Source organism: Jaculus jaculus, chromosome X (assembly GCF_020740685.1).
Source record: "Jaculus jaculus isolate mJacJac1 chromosome X, mJacJac1.mat.Y.cur, whole genome shotgun sequence".
NCBI lineage: Eukaryota > Metazoa > Chordata > Mammalia > Rodentia > Dipodidae > Jaculus > Jaculus jaculus.
The window spans coordinates 66170269-66194875 of NC_059125.1; the positions used below are offsets into that span (position 1 = coordinate 66170269).

Consider the following 24607-nt stretch of genomic DNA (forward strand, 5'->3'; position numbering starts at 1 on the left):
TGGAGCAAAGGGTGGTCTTGAACTAATCCTCTTGCACCTGCCTTCCAAGGGCTGGGATTACAGACATGTACCACCATGCACATCTAAAAAACCATTTATTGATGTCTAGGCCAGGCATGGAGGTGCATGCCTTTAATCCCAGCACTCCACTGTGGGGTCATAGATAGGGGGATTACCATGAGTTCAAGGCCACCCTGAGACTACATAGTGAATCCCAGGTCAGCTTGGACTAGAGTGAAACCCTACCTCAAAATAAATAAATAAATAGGCCAGGTACTGTGGAATTCTAGTCATGAGAAATTTACAGAATAAGTAAGTCTTAGAGACAGAAAGCAAATTAGTAAGTGTTAGGAGTTTGAGTGAGAGAGATTAACTGGGATTCTTTTAGGGGTGATGATAATGTACTGAAGGTAGGTAGTGGTAATGATGTACCACTCTGTGATAAAAATCATTGATAAATAAATCTCTCTTCCTCTCCCTTTCTCATTTGGCCTGGGTGGCCAAGCTTAAGGCTTGCACTGTCCACTCTATGTTTACCTCTATTGTTGACTTCTCTCCCATGTAGCTGAATGCAGTGTAGCGTTTTCCAGCTTTCTGTCAGCTGGTCTACATGGAGGAGGTTTTCAGCTCAGCTCCAGCAGGATTTCTCAGTGGCCTTGCAGCCCAAGTATGTGAAGTCTTCAGCAATAGGGTCTTACCATCTATTCCTGGTGGAAAACTAAGGGCCTCAGCAACGGCCTATGATGTTTTGGGGGCATCAGGTGCCTCCCTGGCCAACAACTGACTGGAAGGCATACCATCCACGGCACTGAAAACTTTCTCGCAACAATCTATGGCTCCTGAGTGTTCCATTGTCCAAAAAGGTAGGATTCCATATGATTTATTTATATCCTCTTACATTTTGATTAGCCCTCCCTCCACCTTTCCTTTACTCAATCTCTTCCCCTGGCCTCACTTAGGCCTTTTCACCCCCATTAATCTATTATACTTACATATATACAATACCATCCTAATAAGTACTCCCCTCCCTTCCTTTCTTTTCCCTTTATATATCTCTTTTCTAGCTTACTGGCCTCTGCTACTTAGTTTTTTCTTTCTTTCTTTCTTTTTTTTGTTCTTAGATTATTTATTTATTTATTTATTATCACTTTCTTTTTTCTCAATTTTATTAACATTTTCTTTCTGTTTTTAAAAATTTTTAATTTTTATTAACATTTTCCAAGATTATAAAAAAAATCCTATGGTAATTCCCTCCCCCCCCCCCCCGACACTTTCCCCTTTGAAATTCCATTCTCCATCATATTACCTCCCCATTACAATCATTGTAATTACATATATACAATATCAAACTATTAAGTGCCCTCCTCCCTTCCTTTCTCTTCCCTTTATATCTCCTTTTTAACTTACTGTCCTCTGCTACTAAGTATTTTCCTTCTCACGCAGAAGCCCAATCATCTGTAGCTAGGATCCATATATGAGAGAGAACATGTGGCACTTGGCTTTCTGGGCCTGGGATACCTCACCTAGTATAATCCTTTCCAGGTCCATCCATTTTCCTGCAAATTTCATAACTTCATTTTTCTTTACTGCTGAGTAGAACTCCATTGTATAAATGTGCCATATCTTCATTATCCACTCATCAGTTGAGGGACATCTAGACTGCTTCCATTTCTCAGCTATTGTGAATTGAGCATCAGCCTCAATTTTTTATATTATTTAAGTGGGTATTGTAATAAATTTCAATGTATAACCCCCACCCCCAAAGAACTAGAATCTCTGGAAGCAGTGATCATGTACCTGTACTTGTAGAAGTTTTCCAGTGATTCTGATGCACAGCTTAATATTCACTGATCTTTTCCAGTCTCCTAATAGTCTAGGTAAGAAAACCATGACCTAGAAAGGAGTAGGGTTCAATCCCAGAAAGAAAACATCAGCTAATGAAAGAAGTAACAATAAAGTCCCTTAATCTATTTGTCTTAATCTACTTTGTATTTTGCTATTATAACAGAAAGTGATTAATTTATAAAGAAATCTATTTGACTCCTGATTCTGAAAGCTCAGAAGTTCAAAATTGAGGGACCATATGTGATGAAGGCTTTCCTACTGATTTTACCCCATGGCAGAAGGTGGGAAAGCAAGAGAACAAAAGTCTATGGTGGGGAAGAATAGGGTCAAACACATCCTTTTATTATGAACTCACACCCACAAAAACAGCACTAATACAGTCATGTGGGCAGATTCCTTACAACCTCAACATCTTTAAAAGGTCTCATTGCTTTAAAGATTAAGTTTCTAATGCATGACTTTTGTGGAACACATTCAAATCCTAGAACCAGGTCTTCTGACTTCTAGGCTAGTGCAATTTCCATTAGGCCATATTGAAGATTAAATAAAATACTATCAAATATCTGGACTGGGTCAAAATTTTTTATTCTCATGTTGATCAGTTCAGTTGTCCTGATGCCTGGTAAGGATAAGGAATAAGCAAATATTTTCATGTGTTCACCTTACCACTGTAGCTGGCAATGTTGACAGAATATCCAAGAATTAAGACCCGGCTGTAGAGAGGGCTTAACAGTTAAGACATTTGTGTGCAAAGCCGAAGGACCCAGGTTAGATTCCCCAGGACCTACATAAGCTAGATGCACAAGCTGGCACATGCATCTGGAGTTCATTTGCAGTGGCTAGAGGCCCTGCCATGCGTTCTCTCTCTCTCTCTCTCTCTCTCTCTCTCTCTCTCTTTCACTCACTCTCTCTCTCCTCCCTCTCAAATAAATAATAAAGTAAAATAAAAACGAATTAAGTCCAGTAAGGACTCAAATGTTTGAAACTGTCATACCCTTAAAAACAACAACAAAGCGCTGGGGAAATGGCTTAGCAGTTAAGATGCTTGCCAACAAAGCCAAAGGACCCAAGTTTGATTCCCCAGTACCTAAAGGCCCTGGAGTTTTCTCTCTCTTTCTTTCTCTCCTCAAATAAAAACAAATATTAAAAAAAAACTCACCTAATACTGGACTTGGTGGCACCCTTTAATCCCAGCACTTGGGAGGCAGACGTGGGAGGATCACCGTGAGTTCAAGGCCAACCTGAGACTATATAGTGAATTGTAGGTCAGCCTAGACTAGAATGAGACCCTACCTCAAACATCAAAAAACCCTCAATTAAGTATCAACTAAACCACAGAAATTTTCTTAGTGCTCCCAGCCTGTCTAACAGAGTATCTAGGCCCTCCAGTGATGGTGGTTGAGGTTTTGTCATTGTCTCATCCTACATTCACAGCAGCACCTCTTGTCCCCTTAGCCCACCCTTTGCCCCCAGTCCTGCCCTTTCCCAACCTCTCTTCCCCGAAGACCCCCACCCCCACCTGTCTCAGCCTGCAGCCCCGCTCCTCGCCACACCCCCTCATGCCTTGCCTTATGCCCCCTCTGTTTTCTGTGCTCCAAACACCATGCCAAGAAATATGTTCCAGGTTGGTTGTGAAGGAAAGTTGAGCGGGAGGTTTGCCACCTTTATAAGGTAAGGAGTTGCAGTACCTGATCCAGTGAAAGAGGACTCTTTTTTTTTTTTTCCCCCCCTGAGGTAGGATCTCACTGTAGCCCAGGCTGACCTGGAATTCACCATGTAGTCTCAGGGTGGCCTCGAACTCAAGGCAATCCTCCTACCTCTGCCTCCCAACTGGTGGGATTAAAGGCATGCGCCACCTCACCTGGCATGGGAGAGGATTCTTGTTTCCTCAGTATTAACTAGATTGGTATTTAAGGCTTCCATATTAGCTGAAGTTGAATTTAATTGCCAGTGTTTTTCTAGGTCCTCAGAGGACAATGGGCCTTTAGCATGGCATAGAGATTTCTTCCAACTTCAGCTATTCACAGTCCCCAGCTGCCCCCTCCCCCACCCCCCGAAACCTTACATGCTTCAGAAGTGCTGTTGGGAAGGGTAACGATCATTGTGGATTAGTTTGGAAGGAGAATCAAGCTCCCCAGCACTGTCTTGCAGCCTTTATGAGGTAGGAAGTTCCAGTATCTGCTACAAGAACTAGACCAACACATCACTATTTTCTTAGTGGTTCTAATTTAGCTGAGTGAGAAACTAGGAGCCAGTGTGTTTTAGGCCCTCCAATGAGAATGAATACTACCAAGGGGTGACATCCTCTAGTCCCTGCCCTACTTCCCACCCACCATAGACCTCGTGCCCTACCAACCTGCCTCCCCTATTATGGCATCCCCACCTGCCCATACCACCCGCAAAGCCCGAAACCCAGCCACCCAAGCAGAGCTGCCTCCCGCCACATACACACCACGCAGCCCTATTAGCCTTGCCACCCCACCACTGCAGCCTGCCACCCACACAGCCTAGCAGTCAGGGGCCTAAGAGTAGTTGGGAAGGAGAGTCAAGCACCCCAGTGAGGTTTCAGCATCTTCGTAAGGTACAGAGACCCACTATAATACCCGACTTAGAAATATAGGCACTACAGTTGCGATCCTCTAATGACAAGGTGATTTTTGAACACTCATAGGCCGTTAAGATACTACATAGGTGTGATGTTCTCCAGTTCTTACACCTCTTCACCGCCCCCCCCATCCCGCACCCTTTGCCCTTTAAATTCTGCGTCTTTACCACAACCCCGCCCTAGCCCCACCCCGCACCCTGTCACAAACGTGCATTTGAAAGGCTGTGATGAAAGCTTGGAGGTCTTGCCCAAGTCTTCAGATCCCCATTCACCTCCACTCAATCCTGTGCTCCGGTTTTTAGTTCCTCCAGCGGGTTTTTCTCCTCCTCTAGTCCCAAATTCAGAGATTTAATCCTAAAAAGGTATGTCTGAAGAGCAGAAACCACAGCTGTCTGAAGCGGAATGCACTCCAAGAAGCAACCCAGAGATGGAAGATGAGAAACTCTGGTTTTACAAAGGTAAGGACCTGCTTTCTTTTTTGTTTTATGCTCGTTTGTTTTCGGCGGGTCTCACTCGAACCCAGGAGGACCTGGAACTCACTGGGCAGCCCAGGCTTGCCTCAAACTCAGAAGCAGTCCCCAGGCTCACCCTCCAGAATGCGGGGAATAAAGACTTGCGCCACAACACCAGGAATGTTTAAAAAACTATTTCAGGGCTGGAGAGATGGCTTAGCGGTTAAGCGCTTGCCTGTGAAGCCTAAGGACCCTGGTTCGAGGCTCGGTTCCCCAGGTCCTACGTAAGCCAGATGCACAAGGGGGCGCACGCGTCTGGAGTTCATTTGCAGTGGCTGGAGGCCCTGGCACGCCCATTCTCTCTCTCTCCCTCTATCTGTCTTTCTCTCTGTCTGTCGCTCTCAAATAAATAAATAAATAATTAAAAAAAAAAAAACTATTTCAAAACTTGAATGTGTTGATATTCCCTTTGTTTGTGGGGTTTATAGATATTCAAATTTTCTCTTTCAAAACCAGAGGGGTTCCTGTGTGGCAGTGCATACCTTAATCCCAGCATTCAGGAATTTGAGGTAATTGGATTACTGTGAGTTCTAGGTCACCCAGAGACTACAAAGGAAATTTCAGGTCAGTGATTCCTAGCTTGAACAACACCCTTACCTCAAAATACCAAAAAAAAAAAAAAAAAAAAAAAAAAAAAAAGACCTTTTGCTTGTTAGCTTGTTATGTCACCACTTCCCTGATTTCTACTTTTTTCAGTCTTTTTGGGGGGGGAGGGAGGGTTTCAAGGTAGGGTCTCATTCTAGCCCAGGCTGACCTGGAATTCACTCTGTAGTCTCAGGGTGGCCTCAAACTCACAGCGATCCTCCCACCTCTGCCTCCTGAGTGCCGGGATTAAAGGTGTGAGCCACCATGCCTGGCCAGTTTTTTATTTTATTTTTTTATTTTAGGGCTTTCTTTTTTAATTTTTATTCTGTTTTCTAATTTCCCTTTAAACCAAGTTAGTTTCCTAGTTTCCTTCAAAACTGTCAAGCTGGCAGTGAATTACAGGTCAGCCTGGGCTAGAGCAAGACCCTACCTCAAAAAACTTAAAAAATAAAACAAACAACCCCCCCCCCAAAAAAAACCCTGTCAAATAAAGTCAGGGATGTTCTTTCTTTTTCTTTTTTTTGTTCAGGATTTTCTTTAACTGAAAGCAGCTAGAATGATAAGTAATGCCTTTTAAACCCTCAGATAACCCATGTGGCACTGCAGGTGGATACCACTGAAAAGAAGGATCATTGTTTCTATAGATTAGATTTTTCCAGTATGGACTGATAGTGTTCCTTTTCTATTTCTTCTTCATGTGAGTCATCTGGTTTTGTTTCCTTAGCAAATTAAATGCCCTATTCAATAGACATGCCTATAAATTGAAATATTTTTAAAATAATTTTTTTTTATTTATTTGAGATAGAGAAAGAAAGACACATAGAGGATGACAATGGGCACACCAGGACCTCTAGTCACTGTAAATTCCAGACATATGTACCACCTTGTGCCTCTGGCTTATGTAGGTACTGGGGAATAGAATTTGTGTCCTTAGGCTTTGAAGGCAAGTGCTTTTAGCCACTAACTCATCTCTCCAGCCCTAAATTGAAATATTTTTAAAGTATTTCCTCCTTATTTATTTGAGAAAGAGAGGAAGAGGAAGAGAGAGAGAGAATGAGCGCCCCAGGGCTTCTAGCCACTGTAAATGAACTGCAGATGTTGGGCCACCTTGTGCTTTTGGCTTAAATGGGTCCTGGGGGGAATTGAACCTAGGTCCTTAGGCTTCACAGGCAAGTGACTTAACTGCTAAGCCATCTCTCCAGGCCAAATTCAAATATTCAATATCAACTCTGGGTTTTCTCCACCTTGGGAAAGTAGCTTAACCTTCCCACATAATAGTCTCACCTTTTGCAAAAATTGAGATTAATGCACATCTGCTTCTTTGCAATGAAAAAAGTTGGGAAGTCTTCAAATACTTTGACTTATAATGTATTAAACACACTTTATTTTGTTTTATTTTTGTTTAGTTTGGTTTTTCAAGGTAGGGTTTCAGTCTAGTCCAGGCTGACCTGGAATTCACTATGTAGTCTCAAGGTGACCTTGAACTCTTGGTGATCCTCCTACCTCTGCCTCCCAAGGACTGGAATTATAGATATGTGCCACCATGCCTGACTTTTTTTATTTTTATTTATTAAATATTTTACTTTTATTTATTTATTTGACAGAGAAAGAGGGAGAGAGAGAGAGAGAATGAATGGGCACACCAGGGCCTCCAGCCACTGCAAAGGAACTCTGGATGCATGTGCCCCCTTGAGCATCTGGCTAACATGGGTCCTGGGGAATCGAACCTGGGTCCTTAGGCTTTGCAGGCAAATGCCTTAACCATTAAGCTATCCCTCCAGCCCTTGTTTTATTTTTTAATCCTTGTTTTGATTTTGTTTCTTTTGCAGTACTGGGAATCAAGCCCAAAGCCTCCTGCATGTTAGGCAAGTACTCTACTCTGACCTTTCCCCAAAGCCCCAGCCTTTACCCTGGTCTTCTTGGTTATTTTGTTTTGTTTTTTTCAAGGCAGGGTCTTCCTCTATCCCAGGCTGATCAGGAACTATGTAGTCTCAGAGTGGCCTCAAACTCATGGAAATTCTCCTACCTCTATCTACCACCCAAGTGCTGGGATTAAAAGCGTGCGCCACCACTCCCTAACTTGCTGGGTTTTTCTTAAGGTTTATTATTATTTTTATTAATTATTATTAACAAGATGTTTCCTATGGATACATCATGGTTGTTTTCTTTTTAAGTCTAGCCTTTTATTTTTTCTCGCAACCATTAAGTCACAAATATATGGAGAATGGACTCCCCAGCTCAGGCCCCTTTTCATAAATTCTCACGAAGGTGTTTCTCTGGGTGGCACAAACTTCACTTGAACCCAGGTATCTTTCCCTTCTGCTTCCTCCTTTTTTAATATATTTATTTTTATTTATTTGTTTGTCTGTTTATTTGCAAGCAGAGAGAGAGAGAGAATGGGCCAGGGCCTAGAGTTGCTGCAAACAAATTCCAGATGTATGAGCCGCTTTATCTGGCTTTCTGTGGGTACTGGGGAATCAAACCCTGGTCCTTTGGCTTTACAGGCAAGCACCTTAACAGCTGAGCCATCTCTCCAGCCCCTGCTTACTATTTTTTCAGATCAGTTTTCTTCACAGGATTCAGGAAGCTATTTTCTTCTCAATATGTTAAACATGCACATTAATTCTCTTGGCACGAATCTTGGCCTTAACTTGCTTGTTTATAATACCAACCTTATAGACTTTTCCAGTTTTGCCTTAGTAACATTACAGGGTATTACTTTTTTCCTTTATTTTTTATTGACAACTTCCATAATTATAGATAATAAGCCATGGTAATTCCCTCCCTTTCCCCACATTCCCCTTTGAAACTCCACTCTCCATCATATCCCCTCCACTTTTCAATCAGTCACTATTATTATTTTTTTTTTTTAAATTTATTTGAGAGCGACAGACACAGAGAGAAAGACAGATAGAGGGAGAGAGAGAGAATGGGCGCGCCAGGGCTTCCAGCCTCTGCAAACGAACTCCAGACGCGTGCGCCCCCTTGTGCATCTGGCTAACGTGAGACCTGGGGAACCGAGCCTCGAACCGGGGTCCTTAGGCTTCACAGGCAAGCGCTTAACCGCTAAGCCATCTCTCCAGCCCAGTCACTATTATTTTGATGTCATCATCTTTTCTTCCTATTATGATGATCTTGTGTAAGTAGTGTCAGGCACTTCGAGGTCATGGATATCCAGGCCTTTTTGTGTCTTGAGGAACACATTGTCAGGGGTCCTAACCCTTACATTCTTTTTGCCACCTCTTCCACAATGGTCCCTGAACCATGGAAGGTATGATAGAGATGTTTCATTGCTGAGCACTCCCCTGTCACTTCTCAGCACTGTGGTGCCTTCGCAGTCATCCCAAGGCTACCATCTGAAAAGAGAAGTTTCTCTAACCAAAACTGAAAGTAGCATTAACATGTGGATATGAACATTAAGAGAAGTGCTGACCGTTAGCATAATATATACACTTAACCAGACACCAGCAGATGTTACACCCCTAGGGCTCATGGCTTCCCCTGTCATAGGTTTTCCACATCCTTGCCAGCATTTATGGTCATTTGTTTTCATGATGGTAGCCAATCTGACAGGAGTGAGATGGAATCTCAATGTGGTTTTAATCTGCATATCCCTGATGACTAGTGTCGTAGAACATTTTTTAGATGCTTATATGCCATCTGTACTTCTTTTGAGAACTATTTAGTTTCATAGCCCTTTTGTAAATAGGCTTGTTTGATTTCTTATTACTTAATTTTTTTAGTTCTTTACATATCCTAGATGTTAATCCTCTATCAGATGCATAGCTGACAAAGATTTTTTTCCCATTCTGTAGGTTGCCTCTTTGCTTTACTCACAGTGTCCTTTTCAGTACAAAATCTTTGTAATTTAATGAGGTCCCAGCAGTTAATCTGTGATTTTATGGCCTGAGCAACTGGGGTTATATTCAGAAAGTCTTTGCCAAGACCAGTATGTTGGACGGTTTCCCCTACTTTTTCCTCTAGCAGTTTCAGAGTTTCAGGTCTGATGTTTTGATGGGTTTTCATGGGTTCTGGGGAATCGAACCCAGTCCGTTAGACTTTGCAGGCAAGTACCTTCCCTGTGATCCATCTCCTCAATCCCCACTCTACACTTTTGATTGAGTTTTCACATTTTGTTTTTATCCTTACAGATGGCAACACCAGTAAGCAGGAGGATAACTTACTGAAGTAAGTTACACAACATTTTATTCACATTAACAACTGTCATCTTTGTGGTGACAACTGATTGTAATCAAAATAAACAAAAACTACATTACACACTGTCTTGTTACAGTCTTTGATTTACAGCACATAATTTTACCCTTCCATAGGTCATTCTAGAGCAATAGCTAGAATTTTATCACTGTTTTCCAATAGGAAGAAAACTTTGGCCCTCCTGCTGATTGAAATTAGTGATTTACTGTGTCTCAAATAAAAGTGCTACTAGAATTAGACTCTGAAAAGTCGTCTTTAGGACTTGGATTTGTCCTGTTGCTCTGTAGCCCTTGCTATGGTCATGGTGGATGTCAGTTTCTGTTTTAACACTGTTTTCAGCTGGTATTTTGCCAAAACTAAGTGCATTGGGAATTTGCTAACTCTAAATGAAAATGGGGTACAATGTACTGTGTCTTTGAGAACTGATAACTGAATTCCCAGAAACTCTAAGAGAAAAAACATTTTAGATTTAGCTTTCCTCTCAGAGCCCATTTATTTAATGACAAGGGCAGAAGAAAGGAAACATTTTAAGTGCAGTCATTCCTACTTGTAAAAGCACAGCCTAGACTACCTGGAAAAGCACATATTATCTATTGTGGACTGGAATGCTTTTAAACTACTAAGCAAAACAAGGTGGTTAGAAAGCAAAATATATATATATCAAGTGAACAAATTATAACTACAAAGATATTTTGAAGCAATTAAACTAGAAAAAACTGAAGTGTTTGGCTACAGAATGATAGTGAAAAACAGATCCATCTCTCTGAGTTTTAGTTTTTTAATCTATAAAATGAAAAGGTTAGTCTAGATGAATCCTAATATCCTTTTTAGTTTCAACATTCTGTTCAATATATTTTCTTAGAATTCAATTTTCACTACTCATTCATTGGGTTTTAACCCCTGGGTTGCACTTTAAAATAGATTACTACTTCGGTTTCTGTTTTGAATTGCATGCAATGTAGTGTTTGGGCAGAGTGGTTATGGTTATATCCATTTTTTCTAGCCATGAAGACTCCTTTATTCATGGGCAAGAAACTCAAGAGAAGAAGGTAAATAGTGTTAATGATATTCTTTTGCCAGTGTCTAAGTAGGACAGGAAGAACAGAAAAATACTGAGATGTAGAACCTAAAAACATGAAAAATGTCAAGGAGGAAGGATTCTAAGCTTACTATAATATTGTAATGCTAGAATAACCATGTCCACTAAAAACTGAACTCCACTAAAAATGTGTGTTTAGTTAGGGGTCACAGTCTTTTTCTCACACAAATCTTTCTGTTAAAGCTTCAAAGCAGAAATAGGTATACAGAGGGACAGATAACTACTTATAGAGTTTTTCCTTCTTTTTTATTCTTTCCCTGCCTATTAGTGGAAATATTTTAGAAGCAATAAAGAAAAGTATTCCCATGTAATTTACCCTTTGGAAATTGACTCCTAAATACGTTCACACATCTACACATTGTTAGCTCAGTCACAGGAAAGGTCATTAAATGAATCATACTATGTTTGAATTGTCTATAATAGTTACAGCATGTGATTAAATATTTCTCTTGATGGGAATTAATTACCTCTCAAGAAAGCCTTTCAGATCTTTAAATAGCTTTGCTATTGAAAGGTTAACCTTGAACTCACAGTTCTTCTGCTGCCACTTCATGAATGCTGGGATGACAGAAATGTATCACCACACCCAACTTTCTTGTTTGAGTTTATTTTATTTTATTAATTTACTTATTTGAGAGAGAGAAAAGGGGAAGGGGGGAATGGACATGCCAGGACCTAAAGCCACTGCAAACTAACTCCAGACCCATGTACTACCTTGTACATCTGGTTTATGAAGGTACTGGAATTGAACCTGGGTCCTTAGGCTTTGCAAGGAAGTGCCTTAACCGCTACGTCATGTCTCCAGCCTTTTATTTTTTGAGGCTTTGAAAACAATTAAGAATTGTGATGGCATACACCTTAAATTTCAGCACTTAGGAGGCAGAGATAGGAGAATCATTGTGAGTTCTAGGTCAGCCTGGGAATAGTGTGAGTTCCAGGTCAGCCTGAGCTAGCATGAGACCCTGCCTCAAAAAAAAAACAAGTTAAAAAAATTCTAGCCAGGCACAGTAGCACATGCCTGTAATGCCAGCACTTAGAAGGCAGAAGTAGGAGGATCACCATGAGTTCAAGGCCACCCTGGGACTATATGGTGAATTCTAGGTCAGCCTGTGCTAGAGTGAAACCCTACATTGAAAAACAAAAAGAAGAAGAATTTTAGTTAGCAACTGTGACCACAAAAATATTCTGGAAACAATTTTTGAATCTCTTTAGGTTATCTGGTGCATTTATTAATACAATCGATCATCACAAGAACACTGAACTCCAAGTCCATTTTCTGAAGGCTATTAATGATCTAGATGTGGGACAGGGTCAGTGGTCAGGTTATCAGATAGGGTGGATACTAAGCTTTGTTCCAGTTTTATGCTTCCTCTTTTAAGAATATCAGCATTTGCCTACAAAGCCTAAGGACCCTGGTTTGATTCCTTAAGACCTGCATAAGCCATATGCACAAGGGGCACTTGTGTCTGGAATTTGTTTGCAGTGGCTGGAGGCCCTGGCATGCCCATTCTCATCTATCTATCTGCCTCTTCCTCTCTCTCTCTCTCTCTCTCTCTCTCTCTCTCTCTCTCTCTCAAATAAATAATTAAATTTTTTTTTTAAAAAAAGAAGAAGCTGGGCATGGTGGTGCATGCCTTTAATCCCAGTACTCAGGAGACAGAGGTAGGAGAATCACCATGAGTTTGAGACTATCCTGAGAATATAGAGTGAATTCCAGGTCAGCCTGGGCTAGAGTGAGACCCTACCTCGAGCCTCCCCCCCCCCAAAAAAAAAGAAGAACATCAGCTCTTGTGGGGTGTGGTGGCTCATGCCTTTAATCCTAGAACTGGGGAAACAGAGGTAGGAGGATCCCTGTGAATTTGAGGCCATCCTGATACTAATGGCAGGTTAGCCTGGGCTAACACAAGACTCTTCCTCAAAAAAAAATAGTATCACATCTAGCATTATCAGTAAGAAATAATCCTCCTTTGTTGACTGCTGGAAGTTCTATCTATTACTGTGTTTTCATTTTAACTTTCCCTTGTGTCTTTATCACTCCCTAGGTATCCACAGAAGATGATGAGAACAGTGATAGTGACACTGATGATAATGTGAAGATCATAATTGGCCACATCCAAACAAACCCTTCTATGTATATGTATGTAACCTTAAGCTTACTTGGGTTATGGGAATTTCTAGGGAGGAAAAATAATAGTAAGAGTTGCCTTTTAATTACCCATGCTTAGAGTGTTACCCTTGGTATCAGATAAATAGGAATGTAGGAAAGCTATTAAGTCAATAGTGATAATTTCCATCCCTTTAATTGTCCATCACAGATTATCCTCAACCAATTACTATGTATCTCTGTGTTCTAGGGAGATGCTCACTAATCTAAACTCACAACCAGACCAGGAAGCATCAACATCAGGTACCCTCCTTATTTGTTTTATTATTGAAGCCATATATTGCATCCTTATAGACTGACATTTCCCTCTTAGGTGTTTATAACTTCTTAATGACATACTCAGTTGTGAAATGTTCCTCAGAAAGATGAAAGTTAGGATTTATATAAATTTTAGGGATGTGGTGGAAACTTTTGGAAAGAGGTGCTCTGAAACTTTAGGGAAAGGGAAAACGTTTTGTCATTAAAAGACTCAAAGGCTACAGGGTGTGGTGGAACATGCCTTTAATCCCAGCACTTGCGAGGTTTAGGTGGGAGGATTACCCTGAGTTTGAGGGCAATTTACATAGTGAATTCCAGATCAGCCTGGGCTGGAGCAAGACCTTATCTCAAAAAAAAAAAAAAAAAAAAGATTCAAGGGCTGACCAGGGTATCAGTTGGTAGACTGCTTTCCTGGCATGGAAACTGCCTCCATCTTGCATTTCATTAAAAAGGTTTTTATGGCTTCTCAGCCTTTTGGCTAAGATCAAGTGTAAAAAAGTATGTTTGGAAACTGGTTCTCAAAGCAGCATCTACAACTATACATGCTTAAATCTTTATCCACCAAGCCCATTTAGCTCATCTAAAACATATGACTTCCCAACCCGGCATGGTAGTACATGCCTTTAATCCCAGCAATGGGGAGGCAGAAGCAGGAAGATTGCCCTAAATTCAAAGTCACCCTGAGACTACATAGTGAATTCTAAGTAGCCTCAGCTAGAGTGAGACCCTACCTCAAAAAAACCAGTGTCAAGTGCTATTCATGAACAAAATTTCCTTAGAAAGCTTTTCACTCCAGGTATCTATCAGAGACACATTGTAGTCACAAAGGGGAGAACTCTGTCAACCCTCACAAAAACCTGTTCTGAGTATTAGAGAACATATCATTAGTTGTCTAATGCAAATTAGGCTAGAAACTTTTCCTATGGTACTCAAAGCTATTGCCACTCAGAAAAAAAAAATCCAGTTTGGATCTTTCCTAAAGACATAAAGAGATTAAAGACCATTCTTGGGTTAGAGAGACGGCTTAGCAGTTAAGGCATTTGCCTGCAAAGCCAAAGGATCCCGGTTCAGTTCTCCAGGACCTACATAAATGCATACATCTGGAGTTCCTTTGCAGTGGTTGGAGGCCCTGGAGCGGCCATTCTCTCTCTCTCTCTCTCGTTCCCTGTCTACCTCTTTCTCTCAAATAAATAAAATATAATAAAAAATACTCTTTTTTAAAGGTAGGGTCTCATTCTAGCCCGGGTTCACCTGAAACTCATCCATAGTCGCAAGCTGGCCTTGAACTAATAGCAGTCCTACCTCTGCCTACCAATTGCTGAGATTTGAGGTGTGCACCACCATGACTGGCTTAAAGATCATTCTTGATGAGGTCTTGGACAGAATCTAGGGACATGTTATTGGAAACTGAAGAGAAGTACTATTCTCAATAAATTAGCTAAGTAGTCCTGGTCCAAGAGAGCCATTGACTTGCCTTAGAGAATTTTTTGATATAAAGAAATGAGGCAAGATCAAGTTCCAGGTCAGCCTGGACTACAGAGTGAGACCCTATCTTTAAAAACAGGAAACATGAGGCTGGAGAGATGGCTTAGCAGCTAAGGTGCTTGCCTGCAAAGCCAAAGGGCCCAGGTTTGATTCTCCAGTACCCACATAAAGCCAGATGCATAAAGTGACTCAAGCATCTGGAGTTTGTTTGCAGTGGCTGAAGGCCCTGGTGCACCATCCCCCCCTTTCTCTCAAATAAATAAATAATTATTTATCTATACACATATACATATAATGTATGTATATTAGAACAAAACAAAACAAAAGGCAGTTAGCTGGGTATGGTGGCACACTCCTTTAATCACAGTACTGGGGAAGCAGAGGTAAGAGGATGGCTGTGAGTTCGAGGCCAGCCTGAGACTACATAATGAATACAGGTCAGCCTGGGCTACAGTAAGGCCCTACCTTAAAGAACCAAAAAGAAAGAAAGAAAGAAAGAAAGAAAGAAAGAAAGAAAGAAAGAGAGAGAGAGAGAGAGAGAGAGAGAGAGAGAGAGAGAGAGAGAGAAAGAAAGAAAGAAAGAAAGGAAGAAAGGCAAAGCACTGGAGAGATGGTTCAGCAATGGCTAGAGGCCCTGGTGTGCCTTCTCATTCCCCACCCCCAACATCTCTTTCTCTCTCTCTAATAAATTAATTAATGCAATAAAATGTTTATTTAAAAGGCAAAGCTTATAAAAAGCATTTCAAAGCCAGTTGTAGGTGAAGTATGGGGTTTGGGAACTAGTGGGCTGTCATTCCTCCTGATCAGTAGTGGTCACAGTCATATGTAAAATTAGGCATGGACTAAGAAAATGAAAGGTCTATTATATGGAAATTTCCAGCAACTTAAGGAGTAAGCTCACTACAAAACCAGCTATCTGCTCATCCTAGGGGTCAGAGTGGTCAAAGAGATAAGAAGTAGGACTTAAACTTAGCTGAAAACTTGCTAATGTTTAGCTTTTTAAATTTTTTAAATTGATTATTTAAAAATTTTTAAATTTTTATTTATTTATTTGACAGAGAAAGAGGGAGAGAATGAGAGACAGAGAGAGAGAGAGAATGGGTGCGCCAGGTCTTCCAGCCGCTGCAAACAAACTTGGGTCCTGGGGAATGGAACCTGAGTCCTTTGGCTTTGCAGGCAAATGCCTTAACTGCTAAGCCATCCCTCTAGCACTTTTTTTTTTTAATTTTAGAGAAAGCGAGAGAGAAAGAGAGAGAGGGAGAGAGAATAGGTGCGCTTCTAATGTGCAGAGTCAGCAGTTATGCCTGGGGGCATTATTAGAAAGTGCAAAGGAGAAATAACAAAAAGTCTTTCTTTCACAGACCATGACACCCTTCCAACTACTGATTAAACAAGAAAACATGATACCATCATCTCTCTGGTACATGAAAGAACTTGTGATAAGCAAAAATGAAGTGTGCTGAATAGTTTAAAGACAATGGTTTTACACCTACACTCCTACCTCAGAGAATCTATACCAAACAGTTAAAATCAATGGAAGATGCATAGATTTGTGAATTGATGTGAAGTGCAAAATCTTTGTTGAATCTTGAGTGTTTTGAAGATTGAAAACTCTACTAATCATGTATGAACACCAAAAAGCAATCTAAAGCCATCTATACATCACAATAAGTCAACTTAAGGAGTTGTCCATTGTCAAATAAATGTTTGACTTTGAAAATTTTGTATTTCCATGTGACATTTTTTCTTTTTACTTATTTTTTATTTGTTTTTTTTTTTTTTGTTTTCTTTTGTTTTGTTTTTTGAGGTAGGATTTCACTCTAGTCCAGGCTGACCCGGGATTCACTATGTATCTCAGGGTAGCCTTGAACTCATGATGATCCTCCTGCCTCTGCTGGTAATAAAGGCATGCGCCACCAAGCCCAGCCCCAATTTTACTTTTTTTTTTTTTTTTTTTTTTTTTGGTTTTTCGGGGTAGGGTCTCACTCTAGCCCAGGCTGACCTGGAATTCACTAAGGTGTCTCAAGGTGGCCTTGAACTCACGGCGATCCTCCTACCTCTGCCTCCCAAGTGCTGGGATTAAAGTCGTGTGCCACCACGCCTGGCTCCCAATTTTACTTTTTTTTTTTCTTTAATTTTTTATTTATTTGAGAGTGACACAGTGAGAAAGACAGATAGAGGGAGAGAGAGAATGGGCAAGCCAGGGCTTCCAGCCACTGCAAATGAACTCCAGACGCGTGCACCCCCTTGTGCATCTGGCTAACGTGGGACCTGGGGAACCGAGCCTCAAACCGGGGTCCTTAGGCTTCACAGGCAAGCGCTTAACCACTAAGCCATCTCTCCAGCCCTTACCTGTCTTCTTGATGAGGGAAGGCATGGAGATCTGGAGATGGACTCTGTAAGGAAAGTGAAAAGCAGACTTGATCTCAACAGATGGAGACTGCTTATTGAAGCACTCCAAGTCAGTGTATCTGCAAAAGGAGAGTCACAACAAATGCTTCCAAAAGAAGCCACATAGTCAGCACGGCCTTGACTTGTCCTAACAGATGACACAATACTCGGTGTCATAGAGCTCTTCACAGGTTCCTAAGAGTCTCTCCTACAGAGCCATTACTGATCTCTGAATATACATACAATGCATAGTTAATTTTGGCTGCCTACATGGTCTTAAACACCTAGTAAGAGAATATGACCAGAAAGGGCTGGAGAGATTGCTTAGTGGTTAAAGCCTGCAAAGCCAAAGGACCCAGGTTCAATTCCCCAATACCCACAAGCCAGATACACAAGGAGGCACATGCATCTGGAGTTCATTTCCAATGGCTAGAGGCCCTGGCATGCCCATTCTCTCTCTATTTCCTCTCTATCTCTCTCATTCTGCTTGCAAATAAATAAATATTTTTTTTTTAAAAAAAGAGAATATGACCACAAAATATTACAATAGAAATAAAGATTAAGACTAATAGGGTACATATCGGATGCTGGCTTACAATACTAAGCTCTTACATTAACTCATGCCTCCTTCTGCCTCTGCCTGTACCTGATTAGTCAGCCACTGTTTGCTTTTAAGTAAAAGATACAGTAATTAGAAAAAAAAAATAAGCCCAAGTGGTCTAGACAAAACTCCCCACAATGTTCAGGGTAACAGTAACTGTAGACCTGACAGCCTTTCTCTGGATAGCTGTTCCCTGCTTCAATATGTAGATAATTTGTTTCTAACCAGGCCCACCCAAGTTGTAATGGTTAAAATGTGGGCCAACTCCTTACATTGGGACAATGGAAAAGGTACTTCAGGGTAAAATACACTCAGAAAAGGCTCTAGACGCATGTGCCACCTTGTGCATCTGGCTCTACATGGGTCCTGGTGAATTGAACTTGGGTCCTTTGGCCTTGCAGGAAGTGCCTTAACTGCTAAGCCATCCCTCCAGCCCTACAAATTCCTTTTTTAAATTAATTTATTTTTTTATTAACAGCTTCCATGATTGTAAACACTATCCCATGGTAATGCCCTCTCTCCCCCTATTTTCCCCTTTGAAACTCCGTTTTCCATCATATCCTCTCCCTCTCTCAATCAGTCTCTCTTTTATTTGGATGCCATGATCTTTTACCTCTGATTATGATGGTCTTGTGTAGGTAGTGTCAGGCACTGTGAGGTCATGGATATCCAGGCCATTTTGTATCTGGAGGAGCACATTGTAAGGAGTCCTACCCTTCCTTTGGCTCTTACATTCTTCCTGCCACCTCTTCCTCAATGGACCCTGAGCCTTGGAAGGTGTGATAGAGATATTGCAGTGCTGAGCACTCCTCTGTCACTCCTTCCCAGCACCATAATGCCTTCTGAGTCATCCTACGGTCACTGCCATCTGAAAAAGAGAAGGTTCTCTACCAAAAGTGAGAGTAGCTTTAACATATGTGTAAGAACATTAAGAGAAGTGCTTACTGCCGGCCCTACAAATACTTTTAAAAGGAGATGACTTTAAAAAGTCTCCAGCTGGGTGTGGTGGTGCACGCCATTAATCCCAGCACTTGGGAAGTAGAGGTAGGAGGACTGATATGAGTTCAAGGTTATCTAATGAACATAATGAATTCTGGATCAACCTGGGCTAGAGCAAGACCGTACCTTGACGAGAAAAAAAATCTAAAAGTAGCCTGTTCTTCAAGGTTAAGGTTTATTTCTCCCCTGGAATATAACCACCATGGGAAGCTGATGGCTCAGGATAGGATATTTGTCTAGGCTGTGACCAGCCCAGTTAGAGGGATTAAATAGAAAATTCAGAAATTGGCCACACTGGTTATGCTTACCTGATGGTTATTGAGTTATATTGATTCAATCTCTCCTTGTTATGATTACAGTAAAAATGTTTACTGTGCCTTTATTTGTTAAAAATATGTAACTTGTTTTAATTTTATAGGACTTACACTTATCATACAGCCCTAAATCTCAGCTGAGACTTGGGACTTTAAAACAATCCTGAAATTGATAAAGGTTATAGGAACCTTTAAAGTTGGACCAAATACAATTTACATTATGAAATGATCATGTAATGATTTAAATGTGTGGTCCCATAGAGTCAGGCATAAATCTAAAGTCTCCAGTGGATAAAGCCCTACCAAAAGGTATGTCACTGGGGGCAGATCTGGAGCCCAGCCCTAAGGTATAAATCAAGGTGGAGCTCTGGCTGTTCGTGCTTGTTGATGTTAGTGGTGCTGTTTGTTTGGGTCTCTTTGCTTAGATTTATAGAAGTGAGCCAGATTCTTCTGCCACTGACTGTGTTTCTTTAAAATTTATAACACAAGGTGACCCTCATAGCCCTAGGGTATTGGGCCCATACCCATTAGCCAAGAAACATAATATAGATTCATCACACCAGAGTCAAGAGGACAGTGTCCTCAGCTAATTATAATCCCTGACAGGTCTCCAGGGAACCAGAGGGCCGCCTCAAGGTCAAGCTCTAGAGTACACCTGCCCCTACTGACAAGGAGACAACCTAGCTCTAGTCACTCTGGAAGCTTGAGTTTACAGCCCTACTCCAGTTGCAGTCCTGGAAGCCAACTGGTCCATGCATGACAGAAGCCTGAGAAATTAGACATGGGATACCAGCGGAAATGGACATGATAGTCACCAATCCCACTAGAACTAACAGGATAGCACTTACCATGTTTCTTGTGTGTTTGCTATGCCTGGTTAAAGAAACTATCTGTTTCTTATAATAGCTGGTGCCCTATTATGCTCTACAAGTCAGAGATAGTTGGGCACATGGTAAGGATTCTGGCTTCTTCCATTTGCTGACCTTCCTGATGCTCTTCATGGTCCTTCTGTTTGATTATATATATATATATACACACCATATAATATTATATACTTTATATAATATGTTATATATTATATATAAATTATTTGTATATTATATCATATATATGATCTGTTACAGTATATAATATATGATATATAATAATATTATATATTACATATATAAATATATACATATTGATGTACATATTGTATATACATATGTATGTATATATATATTTGGAAGGTGTGATAAGATATTGCAGTACTAAGCACTCCGGTCACTTCTTTCCAGCACCATGATGCCTTCTGAGTCACCCCAAGGTCATTGCAATCTGAAAAGAGAAGATTCTTTACCAAAAGTGAGAGTAGCATTAATATAAGGGTATGAACATTAAGAGAAGTGCTTACTGGGCAGTTTGATAAGCATAGTATATACATTTAGCCAGACAGCAACAGACGTTACACCCCTAGGGCTCATGACTACCCCTGCTTTAAGTTTTCATTATCAGGGATGTATTTCCTCCCATGGAGTGGGCCTCCAGTTTAATTAGAGGGCAGTTGGTTTCCACCATGATAGATGTGCCACTATTGCACCCATTGACTCTTTTGGCCTAGCTGGCCAAATATAAGGCTTGCAGTGTCCACTGTTGAGTATCTTCACTGGTGGTATCTCTTTCTCCCATTGAACTGCATGCAGAATGGCTTCTTCCAACTTTCTGTCAGCTGGTCTACATGGAGGAGGTTATCAGCTCAGTTCCAGCAGGGTTTCTCAGTGACCTTGCAGCCCAAGTATGTGGAGTCTTTAGCAATAGGGTCTTACCATCTATTCCTGGTGGGAAACCAAGAGCCTCGGCAATGGCATGTAGTGATTATTTTTGTTTGTTTAAGGTAAGGTCTCACTCTAGCCCAGGCTGACCTGGAACTCACTCTGTAGTCTCAGGTTGGCCTTAAACTCACAATAATCATCCTATTTCTGATGCCCAAGTGCTGGGATTAATGGTGAGTGCTGGGATTAAACATGTGCTCCACCATGCCTGGCTATATAATCTTATAAAACTTCATTAGAAGCTGGGTGTGGTGACACATATCTTTAATCCCAGCACTCATGCAAAGGTAGGAGGATTGCTGTGAGTTCAAGGCCAGCCTGAGACTACAGAATGAGTGCCAGATCAGCTTGGGCAAGAGTGAGATCCTGCCTTGAAAAAAAAGAAAATCCAAAATAGAGCTAGGTGTGGTGGCACACGCCTTTAATCCCAGCACTTGGGAGGCAGAGGTAGGAGGATCACTGTGAGTTTGAGGCCACCCTGAGACTACAGTGAATTCCAGGTCAGCCTGAGCTAGAGTGAGACCCTACCTAAAAAAAAAAAAAGAGAGAGAGAGAGAGAGAGAGCTGGAGAGACACCTTAGCAGTAAGGTGCTTGCCTGCAAAGCCTAAGTACCCAGTTTCGATTCCCTAGTACCCATGTAAGCCAGATACAAGGTGGCACATGCATCTGGAATTCCTATACAGTGGCTGGAGGACCTGGCATGCCCATTCTCTCTCTCCCTATCTGGCTCACTCTCATAAATAAATAAAAGTAATTTTTAGAAGAAAAAAATAAAAATGAAGCCCCACTAGGACATAGGTAGGTGACTCAACCATAAAAGGCACTTGATTGCAACCCTGTCAATCCAAGTTTGATTCTCTCCAGCACCCATGCAGAACCAGACAGAGAATCCATGTGTAATCCCAACATACCTACAGTAATGGAAAGCAGAACAAGAAGGATCCAGAAGCTTGCAGGCCTGCTTGTCTGGTGCACCAAGTGGCAAAACAGCAAGGGAGACCCTGTTTCAGATCAAGGTAAGGGCTGGAAAGATAGCTCAGTGATTAAAATCACTTTCTTGTAAAATCTGCCAGTCCAGTTTTGATTCCCCAGAACCCATGTAAAGCCAGATACACAAAATGGCAAATGTGCCTGGTGTTCATTTGCAGTGGCAGGAGGTCCTGGCATGCCCACATTCATTTTTTCTCTCAAATAAGTAAATATGAATATTTCTTTAAAATATTTTATTTATTTGAATGAGACAAAGGGAGAGAGAGAGACACACAGAGAGAAGAAAATGGTGTGTCAGGGCTTCTATCCATTGCAAAGGAGCTCCAGATGCATGGATCACCTTGTGCATCTGGCTTTTACTCCAGATGCATGCGCTGCCTTGTGTGTCTGGCTTTATGTGGGTTCTGGGGGAATTTATAATTTATATTTTATAATTTTCTTTTGAGTATTTTTTGGTATATTATTAAATTTGCATGTGTTTGTGAATTTTCCTGATGTCCTTTTGGCTTAGAGTCTTGTTAATTCCATGTGATTAAAAGAATAAACACAACTATTGGGCCCAACCTTTTAAAATTTATGGAGACCCTTGCCAAGGAGCCTACTTTTCCTGGGAAGGCTGAAAAGAATTGAATGCCTCCAAAATGGGATGGCACCAACAGGCCAAAAACTAACTTATGCACATCCATTTGGTGAGCAAAATATGTTTAATAGGTGTGACAAGCCGTAGGGCCGTGTTCACTCTTAAAAGCCCAAGTCACTCGGTGATCACCACCCCAACTAGCAAATTCTTACTTTGCAACAGAGCTGTCTGTAGCACAATGTGGATTTACAGCGCCCTCTAGTGTCCAAACTGCAGAAATGACCAGCTCAGCACAAGATGCAAAACTAGATTCTGAGAGTTACATGTTTATTTCTCCATGCCAGTAATGAAGGATTTTTCTAGATTTGGCAAACATTTTCTGACCATTGTTAAGATGGCTTGTTTCACTGCAATCTGGCACTTCAATCAGATAAATGGAGGTTTGCTGCAAAATGTCTGGCTAGGATTCATATCAGGCTAGAACTAATGTCACTGCAAGGAAATACCAGGTTAGCATGTGGCTTAGCAGACTTCAAGAAGACATTCACTTGTTTAGTACCCTAGGATATGGTCTTTCCTAGAGAATACTCCAGTGCAAATGAGAAGAATGTATTTTCTGAATGCATCGAAATGGAACTTTCCATGAATACTATTAGGTTTATTCACATTACAGTGTTACTCGGTTTTTATTAATTTCTATTTTTCTTAACGTATGGATCTTAATTGCTTATTCATTTATTTACCAGCCTTGTAATTTTTAGTTGACAGGTTGACATTTTTGAATTTTGTACTGTTGCAACATTGCAAATAGAATGTCCTACCTTCCCAGGGTGGTAGTACTGCTGCTTTTTTGTTTGTTTGGTTTGGTTTGGTTTTTTAATATTTTTATTTATTTATTTGAGAGAGAGAGAGAGACAGACAAATAAAAGGAGAAAGAATGGGTGAGCCAGGGCCTCCAACCACTGCAAACTCCAGACACATGTGTCACCTTGTGCATCTGGCTCATGTGGGTACTGGGGAATCAAACCTGGGTCCTTTGGCTTTGCAGGCAAGAACCTTAACTGCTAAGCCATCTCTCCAGCCCTGTGGCTTGTTTTAATTGATGTTTGTTTCTGTGTATTGGCTGTGGGGTACTAAATTTTATATCAAATATGTATTATTTCTTTTGTGTGGCCATGGGAATCTGTTTCAGTTCGTCAAAGATCTGGAACAAAGAATAAACTCTCTCCCAGGATTTGTAGATGGACTCTGTGTGTATGTTAGGGCACACCTTTAACATTCAGCCAGGCAATTTTTAGTTGTGTCTTATGCTTCACTTGCTGCCTGTGCTGAATATGACAATAGCTTAAGGACTTCAGCAGTATTCTCTGAATATGACTTGAATAATAGGCACATATGACCAGTAACTTCCACAGAATATGTGGGAACAAGTTCTCAAAGCTCTCCCCCTCCCCATTCCCAAAGCATCTCCTTTGCCAGCCTTTCCACCCAGGCTTCTCTGTCTAGTGCCTACCCAGACCGTGTTCCCATTCCCCAGGTAACACTGTATTTATTACTAAATGATTTCAACCTGGGAAAGTTGTACGCAGTCAGTGAACAGATCATAATCACTTGAGCTGATCTTCAGGGAGCCAGCAAACAATCAAAACACATAACAATTATTTGAGGGCCAGGTCCATATTTCCCCCTCTGGTGCCATTAAGCTATATTAGCAATACGAGTTGCTGCTTTTCAAATCCATCTCTCCACATTTTTGGTCCCTGTAGTCTTGGAAGTTTTGAAAGCAGTTAAGTGTATACACAGCTGCTTTTATTTATTTTTTTTACCTTTTTAAAAATTTTTTATTTATTTATTTGAGAGCGACAGACACAGAGAGAAAGACAGATAGAGGGAGAGAGAGAGAATGGGCTCGCCAGGGCTTCCAGCCTCTGCAAACGAACTCCAGACGCGTGCGCCCCCTTGTGCATCTGGCTAACGTGGGACCTGGGGAACCGAGCCTCGAACCAGGGTCCTTAGGCTTCACAGGCAAGCGCTTAACCGCTAAGCCATCTCTCCAGCCCACACAGCTCCTTTTAAATGTCTCAATTTCCCTCCAGATTGCGTCTGTTTCTTCTCAGGGCCTTACCTGTTCTACTGTATTCCTAATCAGTGA

General features: G+C 41.2%; 1 protein-coding gene across 2 annotated transcripts; it reads left to right on the plus strand.

Annotated features, from left to right (window-relative positions):
- The first annotated feature begins 3 nt into the window (after positions 1 to 3).
- Positions 4 to 21828, plus strand: LOC101594385 (testis-specific protein TSX-like). 2 transcript variants are annotated; one of them, XM_045140701.1, is made up of 8 exons: positions 4 to 863; positions 4813 to 4908; positions 7377 to 7412; positions 9699 to 9735; positions 10766 to 10811; positions 12904 to 12998; positions 13216 to 13268; positions 21735 to 21828. In XM_045140701.1, the coding sequence occupies exons 1-8, from the start codon at positions 833 to 835 to the stop codon at positions 21737 to 21739; spliced, it is 399 nt and encodes a 132-aa protein (XP_044996636.1). In that variant the 5' UTR covers positions 4 to 832; the 3' UTR covers positions 21740 to 21828. The 2 variants fall into 2 exon arrangements, with proteins under 2 accessions (XP_044996636.1, XP_044996635.1); XM_045140700.1 differs by lacking the exon at positions 21735 to 21828 and adding an exon at positions 16130 to 16419.
- Positions 21829 to 24607: the final 2779 nt, after the last annotated feature.

Bases quoted from the DNA above. Each gene is read 5' to 3' on its own strand.
- LOC101594385 (XM_045140700.1), top strand. From the start codon at position 833: ATGGCTCCTGAGTGTTCCATTGTCCAAAAAG. The intron at 4,909-7,376 runs GTAAGGACCTGC...TTTCTTTTGCAG, and splicing joins GAAACTCTGGTTTTACAAAG to TACTGGGAATCAAGCCCAAA. The intron at 9,736-10,765 runs GTAAGTTACACA...CATTTTTTCTAG, and splicing joins CAGGAGGATAACTTACTGAA to CCATGAAGACTCCTTTATTC.